The sequence below is a fragment of the Mobula hypostoma genome, chromosome 9 (assembly GCF_963921235.1).
Source record: "Mobula hypostoma chromosome 9, sMobHyp1.1, whole genome shotgun sequence".
Lineage (NCBI taxonomy): Eukaryota > Metazoa > Chordata > Chondrichthyes > Myliobatiformes > Myliobatidae > Mobula > Mobula hypostoma.
Window position 1 is genome coordinate 78,430,051 of NC_086105.1, and position 14,296 is coordinate 78,444,346.

Genomic DNA, 14,296 nt, shown 5'->3' on the forward strand with positions numbered 1-14,296 from the left:
GATCAGTACATCGATGGGAGGAGTATGGAGGGCTTTGGTCAAGGTGTAGATTGCTGGGACTAGGCAGAATAATCGTTCAGCACAAACTAGGTGGGGCAAAGGGCCTGTTTCTGTGCTGTAATGCTCTATGATTCCAACTCCAAGTTCCATCACATCAACACTTACCTGATGGAGAAAAGAAACAATATTGAGGGTGTTCGGAAGGCTTCCTTGGGAAAGGTTTTAATATTTCCATTAGTGCATGGGAATCCTTGGCACATGACCACTCTATTTGGGGAAGCATTCAGATTGTAATTTGAAAAACCTCAAGCCCCTTCACTGGGAGCACACAGCTGTTCAGTTTAAATGGTGGAATGAATATATCACAAATGAGAGAAAATCTGCAGATGTTGGAAATCCAAGCAACACACACAAAATGCCAGAGGAACTCAGCAGGCCAGGCAGCATCTATAGTTGATGTTTTTGCCCAAAATGTCAACTGTACTTTTTTCTATAGATGCCGCTCGGTCTTCTGAGTTCCTCCAGCATTTTGTGTGTATTGAATGAATATATCAGTTCTCAGATCATCCACTCACCTCCATCGAGCTCCTGATGCACTATCTGCAGTAAATTCTGTGTTCCCACATTGGTTCTCACAAGTCACGAAAGTTCCCAAAGCTCATACGGAAATAAGTCATCCTCAACCCAGAGAACACTTGGATGATGTCTTATTGTACTTTCATTTCTAAACCTAAACCTTGGGCTGATGGCATTATGAGGTGGTAAGTACAATAAAGAGATAAAGACTTTAAGAAGACTTTAAGAAGTGATAATGCTGGAGAAATAACATTTAATGAAATGTTTACATTCTGGTAATTGCTTTTCAATGTGAAGATGTTGATCTTAAATAAAGCAAGATAAATTCCCCAGTATGCATTACATTATTTTTGTAAAGGGTTTTGTACATGTTGCGCTTTTGGCAACACCACAAAGGAGTTTCACTTAAAAACAATGTATTTTTAGACTGTATAGTTGAGTGACTCTAGAGCTGTTCATGAGTGAGCAATAGTTTTGTTCTAACTAGGACTCTAGTGAATAAGGAGCGTTGTGTGCATGCTCCTTATTTTTTTTCTGGCCAGTAGTGTTAATTCCATTTGATACCTGTAAATTATTCTATCTGAGGCAATGCCGTGTGTTAAATAAAAAGGAAGCTGCAGCCTAGAATTCTATAGTATTTCTTCCCATCATGCTTGTTGGTACGTTTATATAGCCTGCATTCAGGAACAAATCAATTTAAATTAAAATAGCCTTATTTTTTCCCCTACAAAAACTTAACTGCAGATTTTCCTAAATCATTGGACATATTCATAGCAACAATATGATGTTGGTTTCTAAGTATAATACTATATTTAAAGAAATTAAATAATGACAGAGATCTTAATAATTGAAATAAAAAAAATCATTCCTCAGTTGAAGGTACTTGTGAGCTTCAGAATTGAAGGAGATCAGACATCATTCAGATTTTCACTTTGATGGATACTGATTTCTGCTCATTCACCTTCCTCTTTGTTGTGTGTAAGTAATCTTAGTGATCATGCCAGTAATCCAAATATTCTTTCTTACAGAAGCAGCATTGCATGGCTTGTTGGGAGCACTGACGAGCACACCATACAGTCCCACACAACATCTTGAGCGGGAGCAGGCTCTTGCCAAGCAGTTTGCTGAGATACTTCATTTTACATTACGGTTTGATGAACTGAAGGTGAGCTAAGGTGTACAATGGTGTATCAGCAGTGTGCACTATAGCAGTAATGTGTTGTGATGTTGATAGGCTCATATTTGATTCCCTTTTCACTGTTCCTTCCTGCCTGCTCCTCCTCTATGCATTTGTGGACATGCACATACTATTTTCATAGCCATAAATGCACGAACTCTATTTGGCTGATCTTAGAAACTTGAGATGGATCCCAGAGGTTCCTGTTAGAAAAGGTGGCTTCTACCACCTTCAAACTACGAGTGGAATAAAAACCTGAACCAGTGACTTTCTGTACTCTTGATAACTTCTCCTAAGTTTCATGTCTCCATAATATATTGGTGATAGAACATAAAGGTCTGTTCCAAGCTGGCAAGCTACAACAAATAGGATTTCATAGAGAATCATGTATGCAGTCTCAACTGTCTACAAATCTAGATTTGACCTATGTTTGTAACTTAGTTGAAAGAGCTGGGTTGAACGTAATCAAATGTGTTAAACAGAACAAAGGTAAGTGAAAATTGAAGTTGAAGAGTGCACAGAGTTAGCAAAAAGGAGTAAATGGTAGGCAAATATTTGTCAGATGAAATGTAAAAGGGAGACTGTAAGGTTATCTATTTGATAGGATGAATAGAAAATCAAACTATTGTTTAATTGTAGATTTATAGAGTTCTTGTTGTCCTTATACATAAAACTCAAATTCAGCAGTAATTAGGGAAGAAAATGGTACGTTGATTGTTAAGACTATTAAATCAAGAGAGATGGACTATAAAAGTTAGGAATTTTGGTACAATTGGTGAAGTCTTTGGTAATACCACAACTGGAGTCTTATGCCTATTTTCCTCCTCTTGTTAAGGAGGGATTGATTTGTTTGAAAACTGTTTTGAGAGGTTCTCTGGGGTAGATATTGGGATGATAAATGATTGAGCATGTAGGACGTGTACTCATCGGAGTTTTGAAGGATGAGAACTGATATGAATGTGTTTGAGAAGATGTTTCCAGTTGTAAGGGTATCCAAAACTAGGAAGCCCTACAGATGATACCTAAAAAGTGACCACTGAGTGTATTTCTATATGTTCATGGTCTTATACTGCTGTAGCCTATCCACTTCAAGGTTCACCATGTTATGCATTCAGAGGTGCACTCTTGTGCACACCAATGTTGCAACGTGTGGTTATTTGATTTACTGTCGCCTTCCTGTCAGCTTGAATCAGTCTGGCCATTATTCTCTGCCTCTCTCATTATCAAGATGTTTTTGCCCCCAGAAATGCCACTCACTGGATTTTTTTTTTGTTTTTTGCATGATTTTCTGTGAACTCTAGAGACTGTTGTGCATGAAAATCCCAGGAGATGAGCAGTTTCTGAGATACTCAAACCACCCCATCTGGCACCAAAAATTATTTTATAGTCAAAGTCACTTAGATCACATTTCTTACCCATTCTGACGTTTGGTCTGAACAACAACTGAATCTTGTGTCTGCGTGCTTTTATACATTGAATTGCTGCCACATGATTGGCTGATTAGCTATTTACATTAATGAGCAGGTGTACCTAACAAAGTGGCCAGTAAGTGTACATTGAAGATAGAAATGGGGAAGAATTCACTTCAGTAAGCTGTGAACCTTTGGAATTTGCAGTTCCAGAGTGCTGTGGAGATTGCCATACTCAGAATATACTCAGAACTAAGTTAGAGATTTTTTAAATATGTAAGAGATGGGCATTGTGGGGAACAGATAGGGAAATAGACTTAAGATCAAGGGCAGATTACCCACAATCTTACTCAATGACTGAGTTGGCTCGAGGAGTCACATGGTCTAGATCAGATATTGGGTGGGAGGTTGGCAGTGTCCACATGTGCATCATCAACAGAGGGAAAAGTGGATGATGAAACAAGGGAAGGAAGAATCTTTTGAATGCTATTCAATTAACAAGGCTTCATAAAATAATATAATTACAACATCTGAAACAGTCCTGATGAAGGGTCTCGGCCTGAAACGTCGACTGTACCTCTTCCTAGAGATGCTGCCTGGCCTGCTGCGTTCACCAGCAACTTTGATGTGTGTTATCTGAAACCCTACATGGATTTTGCAAAGGTTTGGTCATAATAAAAAAATCTAATGATTTTACAGGTTATTTTAACATTAAAATAAATAGCATTATTTCTTGAAATCTTCAGGCACAAATGTTTATGAAAATATTTCTTAATGTTGACTTTGTCCATCAACACTGATGTTTTCTAGATACAGTCGACCTTCACTAATTGGACTACCTGTAATCCGGTTCCTTCAACAACCCGGCACTGATTATGCTTAATGTGATCCTTCTGTACTTGGGCATTTTCACTAATCTGGCACTCTTCAGGTCCCAATGGTGCCAGATTAGTGAAGGTCGACTTGTATAACAATCACTTCTCAATGCATATGTATATTTTGTGTGTGTGTGTGTGTGTATATATATATAAATGTTTTATGTTATTGAATTTTAAGCAGGAAAAGCAAAATTAATTTCACTTAATTATACAGATGACAAATCCTGCTATACAGAATGATTTCAGCTACTACAGGAGAACTTTAAGTCGCATGAGGATCAACAATGTTCCAGTAAGTCAAATGTTTAGGATTTTCTGGCAAAAGAAAACAGAAAGTAACTTTTGGGGTATGAAGAAGTGCTATTAAACTGGAGGTCCAGATATTGCTATTCTGATTTCCTTCTCTACGAAGTGCACTTTTCTATTCTTCTTAAATCTTATTAGATTGTGAACTAATGTGCAAATTCTTCTCATTATTCCCCCTCACTATACCCCTTGCCCATCCTTTGGGCTCCCCCCCCTCCCCCTTTTCTTTCTCCCTATGCCTCCCATCCCATGATCCTCTCATGTCCCTTTTGCCAATCAACTGTCCAGCTCTTGGCTCCATCCCTCCCCCTCCTGTCTTCTATCAATTCGGATCTCCTCCTCCCCCTCCCACTTTCAAATCTCTTACTAGCTCTTCCTTCAGTTAGTCCTGATGAAGGGTCTCGTCCTGAAATGTCGACTGTACCTCTTCCTAGAGATGCTGCCTGGCCTCCTGCGTTCACCAGCAACTTTGATGTGTGTTGCTTGAAATTCCAGCATCTGCAGATTTCCTCGTGTTTGTGCAAACTCTTCTTGCTGTTTGCATAATAAAACTGAAATTGTTATGCTCCTTTGCACTTTAACAAAGCTTCAATGTGTTCTAGTATTTTCCCTGACTATAAAACAACTGTTTGCAGTATATTTGCATTCCTTTTTCACTTGATAAATATGAAATTTTGAAATACTTGAGGCAGCTTAGATTTATGACATTTCATTTTTAATCACGTGCATATTAGCATCTTCATTTACAGTCTAAAATGTTTTAAAAGTTCATTAAAAATCACTTTTGCTATCTATTTTGATGTACTTGCAAATTTTTGAGCATGATTGTTCGTTTTAATTTTAAAGTCATAAAGTTATAAAGCATAGGAGTTTATAGAGTTATAGAGCATATCCCTTTAAAGCTTTCCTATCCAGATATCTGACTAATTGCTTTTAAACATCATTATACCTTCCTCTACAATTTCCTTTGGCAGTTCATTTCAGACACCTGCCATCCTCTATATACAGAGTTGTCCCCTCAGGTTCCCCTTTAAGTCTTTCCCCCTCACCTTAAATCTGTGGCCTCTGTTTTTTGACTCCACTACTCTGGAGGTGGCGGGGGGCGGTGTGGATACTTACCATGGGGAAAAACAAAGCCATTATCAATCTTCACTCTTAAGGAAAACAGTCTCAGCCTACCCAATGTCACCTGAGCCATTATCAATCTTCACTCTAAGGAAAACAGTCTCAGCCTACCCAATGTCACCTGATAACTCAAAATCCACTGGTCCTAGCAACAATTTTCCTTCTTTCTATGGTGCTTTCAAGTTAGCGTTGAGAAGGTGAGAGGGAGCTTAAAATGTTGAAATACAGGTAAATAAAGTACTCCCATAGTGTTAGAATGGATAGGAAATGTTAGAAATTTAGTGATAAATTTCAGGATGCCAAATGACTTCGATAAAAATTTGCAGATGGTAGTAATGCCTTGCATTTGTAGGTGTAATTGGTGAGTTGCTGCAGTGCACAGTGATGGCACTGTGTGTCTGTGGTAAAGTAGTAGTGAATATTAAATATGTTGAACCTGTTCCAATGCAGTTGGAATGATGTTGTTAGCACTCTCTTGATGTGCTTAGATGATAAGAGAGACTCTGGGAAAGGAAGACGTGATTCATTTGTTGCAGAATGCTCTGTCCTTTGACTTTATTTTGTAACCACAGTATTCCGAATCAGGTTTATTAGCATTAACATATGTCATGAAATGTGTTGTTTTGCTGTAGCAGTACAGTGCAATAAATAAAATATACTATACATTTTACTAAATGTAAATAGAAGAGAAATAAGTTGTACAATAAGAGAGCAAAAATAGTGGGGTAGTGTTTATGAGTTTAATGTCTGTTTAGAAATATGATGGTGGAGGGGAAGAAGTTGTTCCTAAAATGTTGATTTTGTGTCTTCAGGCTCCTGTACCTCCTCCCTGATGGTAGTAATGAGAAGAAGGTGTGTCCTGGGTGGTGGGTGTCTTTAATGATGAATGCCACCTTTTTGAGGCACATCTTTTGAAAATTTCTTCAATGATGGAGAGGCTAGTGCCCATGATGGAGCTGGCTGAATTTACAACCCTGTGCAGCTTTTTCCAATCCTGTGTAGTGGCCTCTTCATAACAGATGATGATGCAACTTGTGAATCCTCTCTATGGTACATCTGTAGAAACTTGCTGGAGTCACTTGTGACATACCAAATCTCCTCTAACTCACAATGAACTATAGCCACTATTATGCCCTCTTTGTAATTGATTCAGTAGGTTGGGCCAAGGATAGATCTTCAGAGATGTTGGCACCCAGGAACTTGAAGGTGCTTACCCTTTCCACCTTAATGAGAACTGATGTGTGCGTTCCCTCGACTTGCCCTTCCTGAACTCCACAATCAATTCCTTCGTCTCACTGATGTCAAGTGCAAAGTGGTTGCTGCGACTATATTCAAGCAGCCAATCTATCTCACTTGTGTATATCATCACATCTGAGGTTCTGCCAGCAACAGTGTCATTGGCAAACTTATAGATGGTGTTTGTCCCCAATGATGGATTCTGCCGCCTTGAGGCATCACTTTTTGAAGATGTTCTCGATGGTAGGAAGCTAGCGCCCATGATGGAACTGGCTGTGTTTACAACCCTTTGGAGCTTTTCCAGTCCTGTGTAGTAGCCCCTCCATACTAGACAGTGATGCAACCAGTTAGAATGCTCTCCATGGTACAACTGCAGAAACTAGCTAGAGTCTTTGTGTCATACCAAATCTTAATGAAATATAACAGCTGGTGCACTTCCTTCACGATTGCATCAATACGTTGGGCCTTGGATAGATTTTCAGAGATATTGACACCCAGGAACTTGAAACTGATCACTCTTTCCACTGCCGACCCATTGATGAGGTCTGGTGTTTCTTTCCTCGACTTCCATTTCCTCGAGTCCACAATCAATTCAGTGGTCTTACTGACATTGAGTACGAGATTGTTGTAAGACTACACAACAAGCCAATCTGTCACACTCCTTTATAACTCCTCATTGCTATCTGAATATTTATGAAACTGATCCAGTTACACTTTGGTTCAAACCGATCACTCTCCCCACTATCATCTCTATGCATCTTCCATACTTTTCCCACACTATCCTACACCACTCCTCTCCCATACATATAAATGTGTGCAAACTCATTAAAATAAACTATTTCCCCATTGTATCCTACCATCCTAAGAAAGAACTAATCCTACTTTCCTACTCTTGGACCATTGTCCTGTACATTAGATCAAGTGCTTATCCTCGGTAACATTGCTTAAATGAGCTGATGGTCACGAAAACTCAAGAATTGGAGGACATAGATATTCTTTCTTGGGTTGGCAGTCTCATAACATAGAGAAATGTTTTCACTTAAAGGATCTTAAATCTTTGGAATTATGTACAGCAGGCTCCAGATACCTAGTCAATGAACATCAACATGAAACACAAGACAAAAAGGATTTTTGGACACTAAGAGAATCAAAGAATGTAGGCATAGGGCAGGAAAATGGAATTCTATGGTAATAATCTTAGTGAATGGCAAAGTAGGTTCACATTATATGGTGTACAGTTCTTTAGGTACTTGTGAATTTATTTATTCATGGTGATTTCAGTTAATTTTTTGCACTTATTAAACAAAGTTAAGTACTTTTTTATTTGTAGGCAGAAGGAGAAAATGAAGTAAATAATGAATTGGCCAACAGAATGTCCTTGTTTTATGCTGAAGCAACTCCAATGCTAAAAACCTTGAGTGATGCCACAACAAAGTTTGTTTCAGATGTAAGTATATTGATGTGGCCTGATATGCATAGAGTCTGATGTATATGTGAAAAATAAAGCTGATACTTTAAAAAAAAATCTTTTGTAGAACAAGTCTCTACCTATAGAAAACACGACTGACTGCTTAAGCACAATGGCAAGTGTGTGCAGAGTTATGCTGGAGACACCGTGAGTAGGACATGTTTCTTATTGGTAATTATTTCAGAGATGTCGTTATGGCCCAGATGCCACTGACTAGACTAGGATGTTGTAGCAAGTGCCCTAGTTTGTCTTCTTTTGCCTCTTCCATGTGTAAGTAGCTGCGAGTAAACATAGAAACATAGAAAATAGGTGCAGGAGTAGGCCATTCGGCCCTTCGAGCCTGCACCGCCGTTCAGTATGATCGTGGCTGATCATCCAACTCAGAACCCTGTACCTGCCTTCTCTCCATACCCCCTGATCCCTTCAGCCACAGCTATATTTAACTCCCTCTTAAATATAGCCAATGAACTGGCCTCAACTGTTTCCTGTGGCAGAGAATTCCACAGATTCACCACTCTCTGTTTGAAGAAGTTTTTCCTCATCTCGGTCCTAAAAGGCTTCCCCTTTATCCTCAAACTGTGACCCCTCATTCTGGACTTCCCCAACATCGGGAACAATCTTCCTGCATCTAGCCTGTCCAATCCCTTTAGAATTTTATACGTTTCAATCAGATCCCCCCCTCAATCTTCTAAATTCCAGAGAGTATAAGCCTAGTCGATCCAGTCTTTCATCATATGAAAGTCCTGCCATCCCAGGAATCAATCTGGTGAACCTTCTTTGTACTCCCTCTATGGCAAGAATGTCTTTCCTCAGATTAGGGGACCAAAACTGCACACAATACTCCAGGTGTGGTCTCACCAAGGCCTTGTACGACTGCAGTAGTACCTCCCTGCTCCTGTACTCGAATCCTCTTGCTATGAATGCCAGCATACCATTTGTCTTTATCACAGCCTGCTGTACCTGCATGCCCACTTTCAATGCTGGTGTACAATGACACCCAGGTCTCGTTGCACCTCCCCTTTTCCTAATCGGCCACCATTCAGATAATAATCTGTTTTCCTGTTCTTGCCACCGAAGTGGATAACCTCACATTTATCCACATTAAATTGCATCTGCCATGACTTTGCCCACTCGCCTAACGTATCCAAGTCACCCTGCATCCTCTTAGCATTCTCCTCATGGCTAACACTGCCGCCCAGCTTTGTGTCATTCGCAAACTTGGAGATGCTGCATTTAATTCTCTCGTCTAAGTCATTAATATACATTGTAAACAACTGGGGTCCCAGCACTGAGCCTTGCGGTACCCCACTTGTCACTGCCTGCCATTCTGAAAAGGTCCCATTTATTCTCACTCTTTGCTTCCTGTCTGCCAACCAATTCTCTTTCCATATCAATACCATACCCCCAATACCGTGTGCTTTAAGTTTGCACACTAATCTCCTGTGTGGGACCTTGTCAAAAGCCTTTTGAAAATCCAAATATACCACATCCACTGGTTCTCCCCTATCCACTCTACAAGTTACATCCTCAAAAAATTCTGTGAGGTTCGTCAGACATAATTTTCCTTTCACAAATCCATGCTGACTTTGTCCGATGATTTCACCGCTTTCCAAATGTGCTGTTATCACATCTTTGATAACTGACTCTAGCATTTTCCCCACCACCGATGTCAGGCTAACCGGTCTATAATTCCCTGGTTTCTTTCTCCCTTTTTTAAAAAGTGGGGTTAGATTAGCCACCCTCCAATCCTCAGGAACTAATCCAGAATCTAAAGAGTTTTGAAAAATTATCTCTAATGCATCCACTATTTCTTGGGCTACTTCCTTAAGCATTCTGGGATGCAGACCATCTGGCCCTGGGGATTTATCTGCCTTCAATTTACCTAACACCACTTCCCTACTAACATGTATTTCCCTCAGTTCCCTAGACTGACCCTCACTAGACCCTCGGTCCCCTACTATTTCCAGAAGATTATTTATGTCCTCCTTAGTGAAGACAGAACCAAAATAGTTATTCAACTGGTCTGCCAAGTCCTTGTTCCCCATGATGAATTCGCTTGTTTCTGACTGTAAGGGACCTACATTTGTCTTAACCAATCTTTTTCTTTTCACATATCTATAAAAGCATTTACAGTCAGTTTTTATGTTCCCTGCTAGCTTTCTCTCGTAATCTTTTTTCCTTTCCTAATTAAGCCCTTTGTCCTCCTCTGAATTTCTCCCAGTCCTCAGGTGTGCTGCTTTTTCTGGCTAATTTGTATGTTTCTTCTTTGGAATTGATACTATCCTTAATTTCCCTTGTCAGCCACAGGTGCACTACCTTGCCAAACTGGGATGAACAATTGTTGTAGTTCATCCATGCGATCTTTAATTGCTTGCCATTGCATAATCTACAGTCAACCCTTTAAGTATCATTTGCCAGTCTATCTTAGCTAATTCACATCTCATACCTTCAAAGTTACCCTTCTTTTAGTTCAGAACCTTTGTTTCTGAATTAACTATGTCATTCTCCATCTTAATGAAGAATTCCACCATATTATGGTCACTCTTACCCAAGGGGCCTTGCACGACAAGATTGCTAACTAACCCTTCCTCATTGCTCAATACCCTATCTGGAATGGCCTGCTCTCTAGTTGGTTTCTTGACATGTTGGTTCAGAAAACCATCCCACATACATTCCAAGAAATCCTCTTCCTCAGCACCCTCACCAATTTGGTTCACCCAATCTACATGTAGATTGAAGTCACCCATTATAACTGCTGTTCCTTTATTGCACACATTTCTAATTTCCTGTTTAACGCCATCCCCAACCTCACTACTACTGTTAGGTTGCCTGTACACAACTCCCACCAGCACTTTCTGCCCCTTAGTGTTATGCAGCTCTACCCATATCGATTCACCATCCCCCCGGCTAATGTCCTTCCTTTCTATTGCGTTAATCTCCCCTCTAACCAGCAATGCCAAGCTGATAATGACAGAGTGCTATCAGTTTCAGGCCTATCTCAGTATTGGGGGAGAGATAAATTAACATTAAGTTAGAAATAGAAAGTAAAACAGCAGAGGAGGTATAGAATTATGAGCAAAATGGGAAGGAGGAAAAGAAAATGTGAATTTCTTTTTAAAATCTAATGATTTTATTATATTGGTAATGATGCTTTTTTGACTTTGTATCAATGAGATTGAGTGCCAGTCATTAACAATTATCATTAAAGGGGTAATTTAATCCATAGTTTTAAGTTCTAATCGTATAAAGCAAGTTTAAATGGCAATCTATATATAGGACTAAAAAATGATTGAAAATAAAAGGGATGCTAAGGGGCAGTTGTCTTGTGTGTGAAACAAGCAGGTTTAAGTCACCCAGCGAGCCCTGGAGATTTGTAATTCACACTAAATGTCTTCATCCCTTGTGCTCACTGCCCACTTAAAGCATTGATAAGTAGTATTTATTGATGCCAAAAATTTACTGATATGACCTTTCCATTGTAGCAACATTTGTGTAATTTTATATGGGGTTTTACAAATTGGCTATCAAATTCTTTGCATGAAGCAAATTACAATATTTAATGTAATCTAGCATGGGTGTCATTGTTTCATTTGGTATCATATAGTGAGCCTTATTCAATCCAGTCAACTTGGTGAGGTAAAGTAATTGGTTATATTAGCCAATATTACCCAAAAAATATTTCTACAATTACTGATGTGTTGGTATATGGTAATAAGGCACTCTTGTTTTAAAGTGAAACTGAATGTCAAAATCATAGAAATGCTTGTCTGGTTTATTTCTTCATTTATAGGGAATACAAGAGCAGATTTGCAAATGAAGAAACAGTATCATTTTGTCTGAGGGTGATGGTAGGCGTTATCATTCTTTATGATCACGTGCATCCAGTTGGGGCATTTGCCAAAACATCTAAAATAGATGTGAGTTCAACCTACGTTGATTCTAATTGTATTGTCATTTATCTCTTCAAGCTTAAACAACAGGAATTCTGCAGATGCTGGAAATTCAAGCAACATACATCAAAGTTGCTGGTGAACGCAGCAGGCCAAGCAGCATCTATAGGAAGAGGCGCAGTCGACGTTTCAGGCCGAGACCCTTCGTCAGGACTAACTGAAGGAAGAGTGAGTAAGGGATTTATCCCTTACTCACTCTTCCTTCAGTTAGTCCTGACGAAGGGTCTCGGCCTGAAACGTCGACTGCGCCTCTTCCTATAGATGCTGCTTGGCCTGCTGCGTTCACCAGCAACTTTGATGTATGTTGTTATCTCTTCAAGCTGTTAGTTTCAAATCAACACACATAAAATGTTGGAGGAACTTGGCAGGTCAGGCAGAATCTATGGAAATGAATAAACAGTCGATATTTTGAACCGAGACCCTTCTTCAGGACTGGAGAGGAAGTGGGGGTGGGGTGGTATCAGAATAAAAAGGTGGTGGGGGAGGGGAAGGAGGATAGCCAGAGGGTAATAGATGAAGCCAGGTGGGTGGGAAAGGTAAAGGGCTGGAAAGGAAGAATCTGATTGGAAAGGAGAGTGGGCCGTGGGAGAAAGGGAAGATGGAGGGGCATCAGGGGGAGGTGAAAGGCAGGTGAGAAGAAGTAAGAGGTCACAGTGGCAAATGGAAGAGGGAGGGAAAAGACCTTTACCAGAAGGCGAAATCGATATTCATGCTGTCAGGTTGAAGGCTACTCAGACAGAATACGAGGTATTGCTCCTTCACCCTGATAGTGGTTTCATCACGGTAGAAAGGAAGACCATGGGCCAACCTGTCGGAATAGGAATTAAAATAGTTGACCACTGGGAAATTCCACTTTTGGCGGATAGAGCGAATGTGCTAGACAAAGCAGTCCCCCAATTTACAATGGGTCTCATCAGTATAGATGAGGCCGCATCAGGAGCACCAGATACAGTAGATTCACCAGTGAAGGACTTTGTGGAGACGAGGGAGGAGAAGAATGGGCAGGTGTAACACTGTGGCTGCTTGCAGGGATAAGTGCCAGGATGGAGATTAGTGGGGAGGGACGAATGGACGAGGGAATCATGGAGGGAGAAATCCCTTTGGAAAGTGGAGAGTGTGTGGAGGGCGATGGGAAGTAAACGTGTTTGGTGGTAGAATCCCTTTGGAGATGTCGGATGCTGTGGAGAATGATGTGTTGGATGGAGAAGCTCATGGGGTGGTAGGTTACAACAGGAGTAAGTCTATCCCTTTTAAGGTGAGGTGAGCTCCAGACTGTGGATTCCACTGTCACTAAGTCCAGTTCCAATGATCCTGGATGCCTTCAGACTGTAAATTGCGCGGCTTTCAGCTCCAGCCCAGACCTCGAACATCAGCAACTTGGCCATGAGAAGGCCTTGGCGAGCAGCATTAAGGAAAACCCCAAGGCATTTTATAAGTATTTGAAGAGCAAGAGGATAAGACGTGAGAGAATAGGACCAATCAAGTGTGACAGTGGAAAAGTGTGCATGGAACCGGAGGAGACAGCTGAGGTACTTAATGAATGCTTTGCTTCATATTCACTACGGAAAAGGATCTTGGCAATTATAGGGATGACTTACAGTGAATGAAAGGCTTGAGCATATAGACATTAAGAAAGAGGATGTGCTGGAGCTTTTGGAAAGCACCAAGTTAAGTCACCGGGACTGGAAGAGATATACCCCAGGCTACTGTGGGAGGCGAGGAAGTTGATTGCTGAGCCTCTGGCAATGATCTTTGCATCATCAATGGGGACGGGAGAGGTTCTGGAGAATTAGAGGGTTGCAGATATCCTTCCCTTATTCAAGAAAGGGAGTAGAGATAGTCCAGGAAATTATAGACCAGTGAGTCTTACTTCAGTGGTTGATAAGTTGATGGAAAAGATTCTGAGAGGCAGGACTTGTGAATATTTGGAAAGGCATAATATGATTAGGAATAGTCAGCATGGCTTTATCAAAGGTAGGTCATGCCTTTCGAGCCTGACTGAAATTTTTGAGGATGTGACTAAACACATTGATGAAGGTAGAGCAGTAGATGTAACATATATGGATTTCTGCAAGGCATTTGGTAAGGTACCCCATGCAAGGCTTATTGAGAAACTAAGGAGGTATGGGATCCAAGGGGACCTTGCTTTGTGGGTCCAAAATTGGCTTGGC

At 40.4% G+C, this 14,296-nt stretch overlaps 1 protein-coding gene across 12 annotated transcripts in view; it reads left to right on the forward strand.

Moving 5' to 3' along the window:
• LOC134351811 (CYFIP-related Rac1 interactor B) overlaps positions 1-14,296 on the forward strand; it is a 197,088-nt gene that overhangs the window by 151,335 nt on the left and 31,457 nt on the right. For all 12 annotated transcript variants that reach the window (XM_063058528.1, XM_063058516.1, XM_063058526.1 and 9 more), the window contains 5 exons: positions 1,605-1,741; positions 4,255-4,332; positions 8,038-8,154; positions 8,243-8,322; positions 11,966-12,092. In XM_063058528.1, the coding sequence (XP_062914598.1) occupies positions 1,605-1,741; positions 4,255-4,332; positions 8,038-8,154; positions 8,243-8,322; positions 11,966-12,092 (539 nt within the window). The remainder of the gene's footprint in view (positions 1-1,604; positions 1,742-4,254; positions 4,333-8,037; positions 8,155-8,242; positions 8,323-11,965; positions 12,093-14,296) is intronic.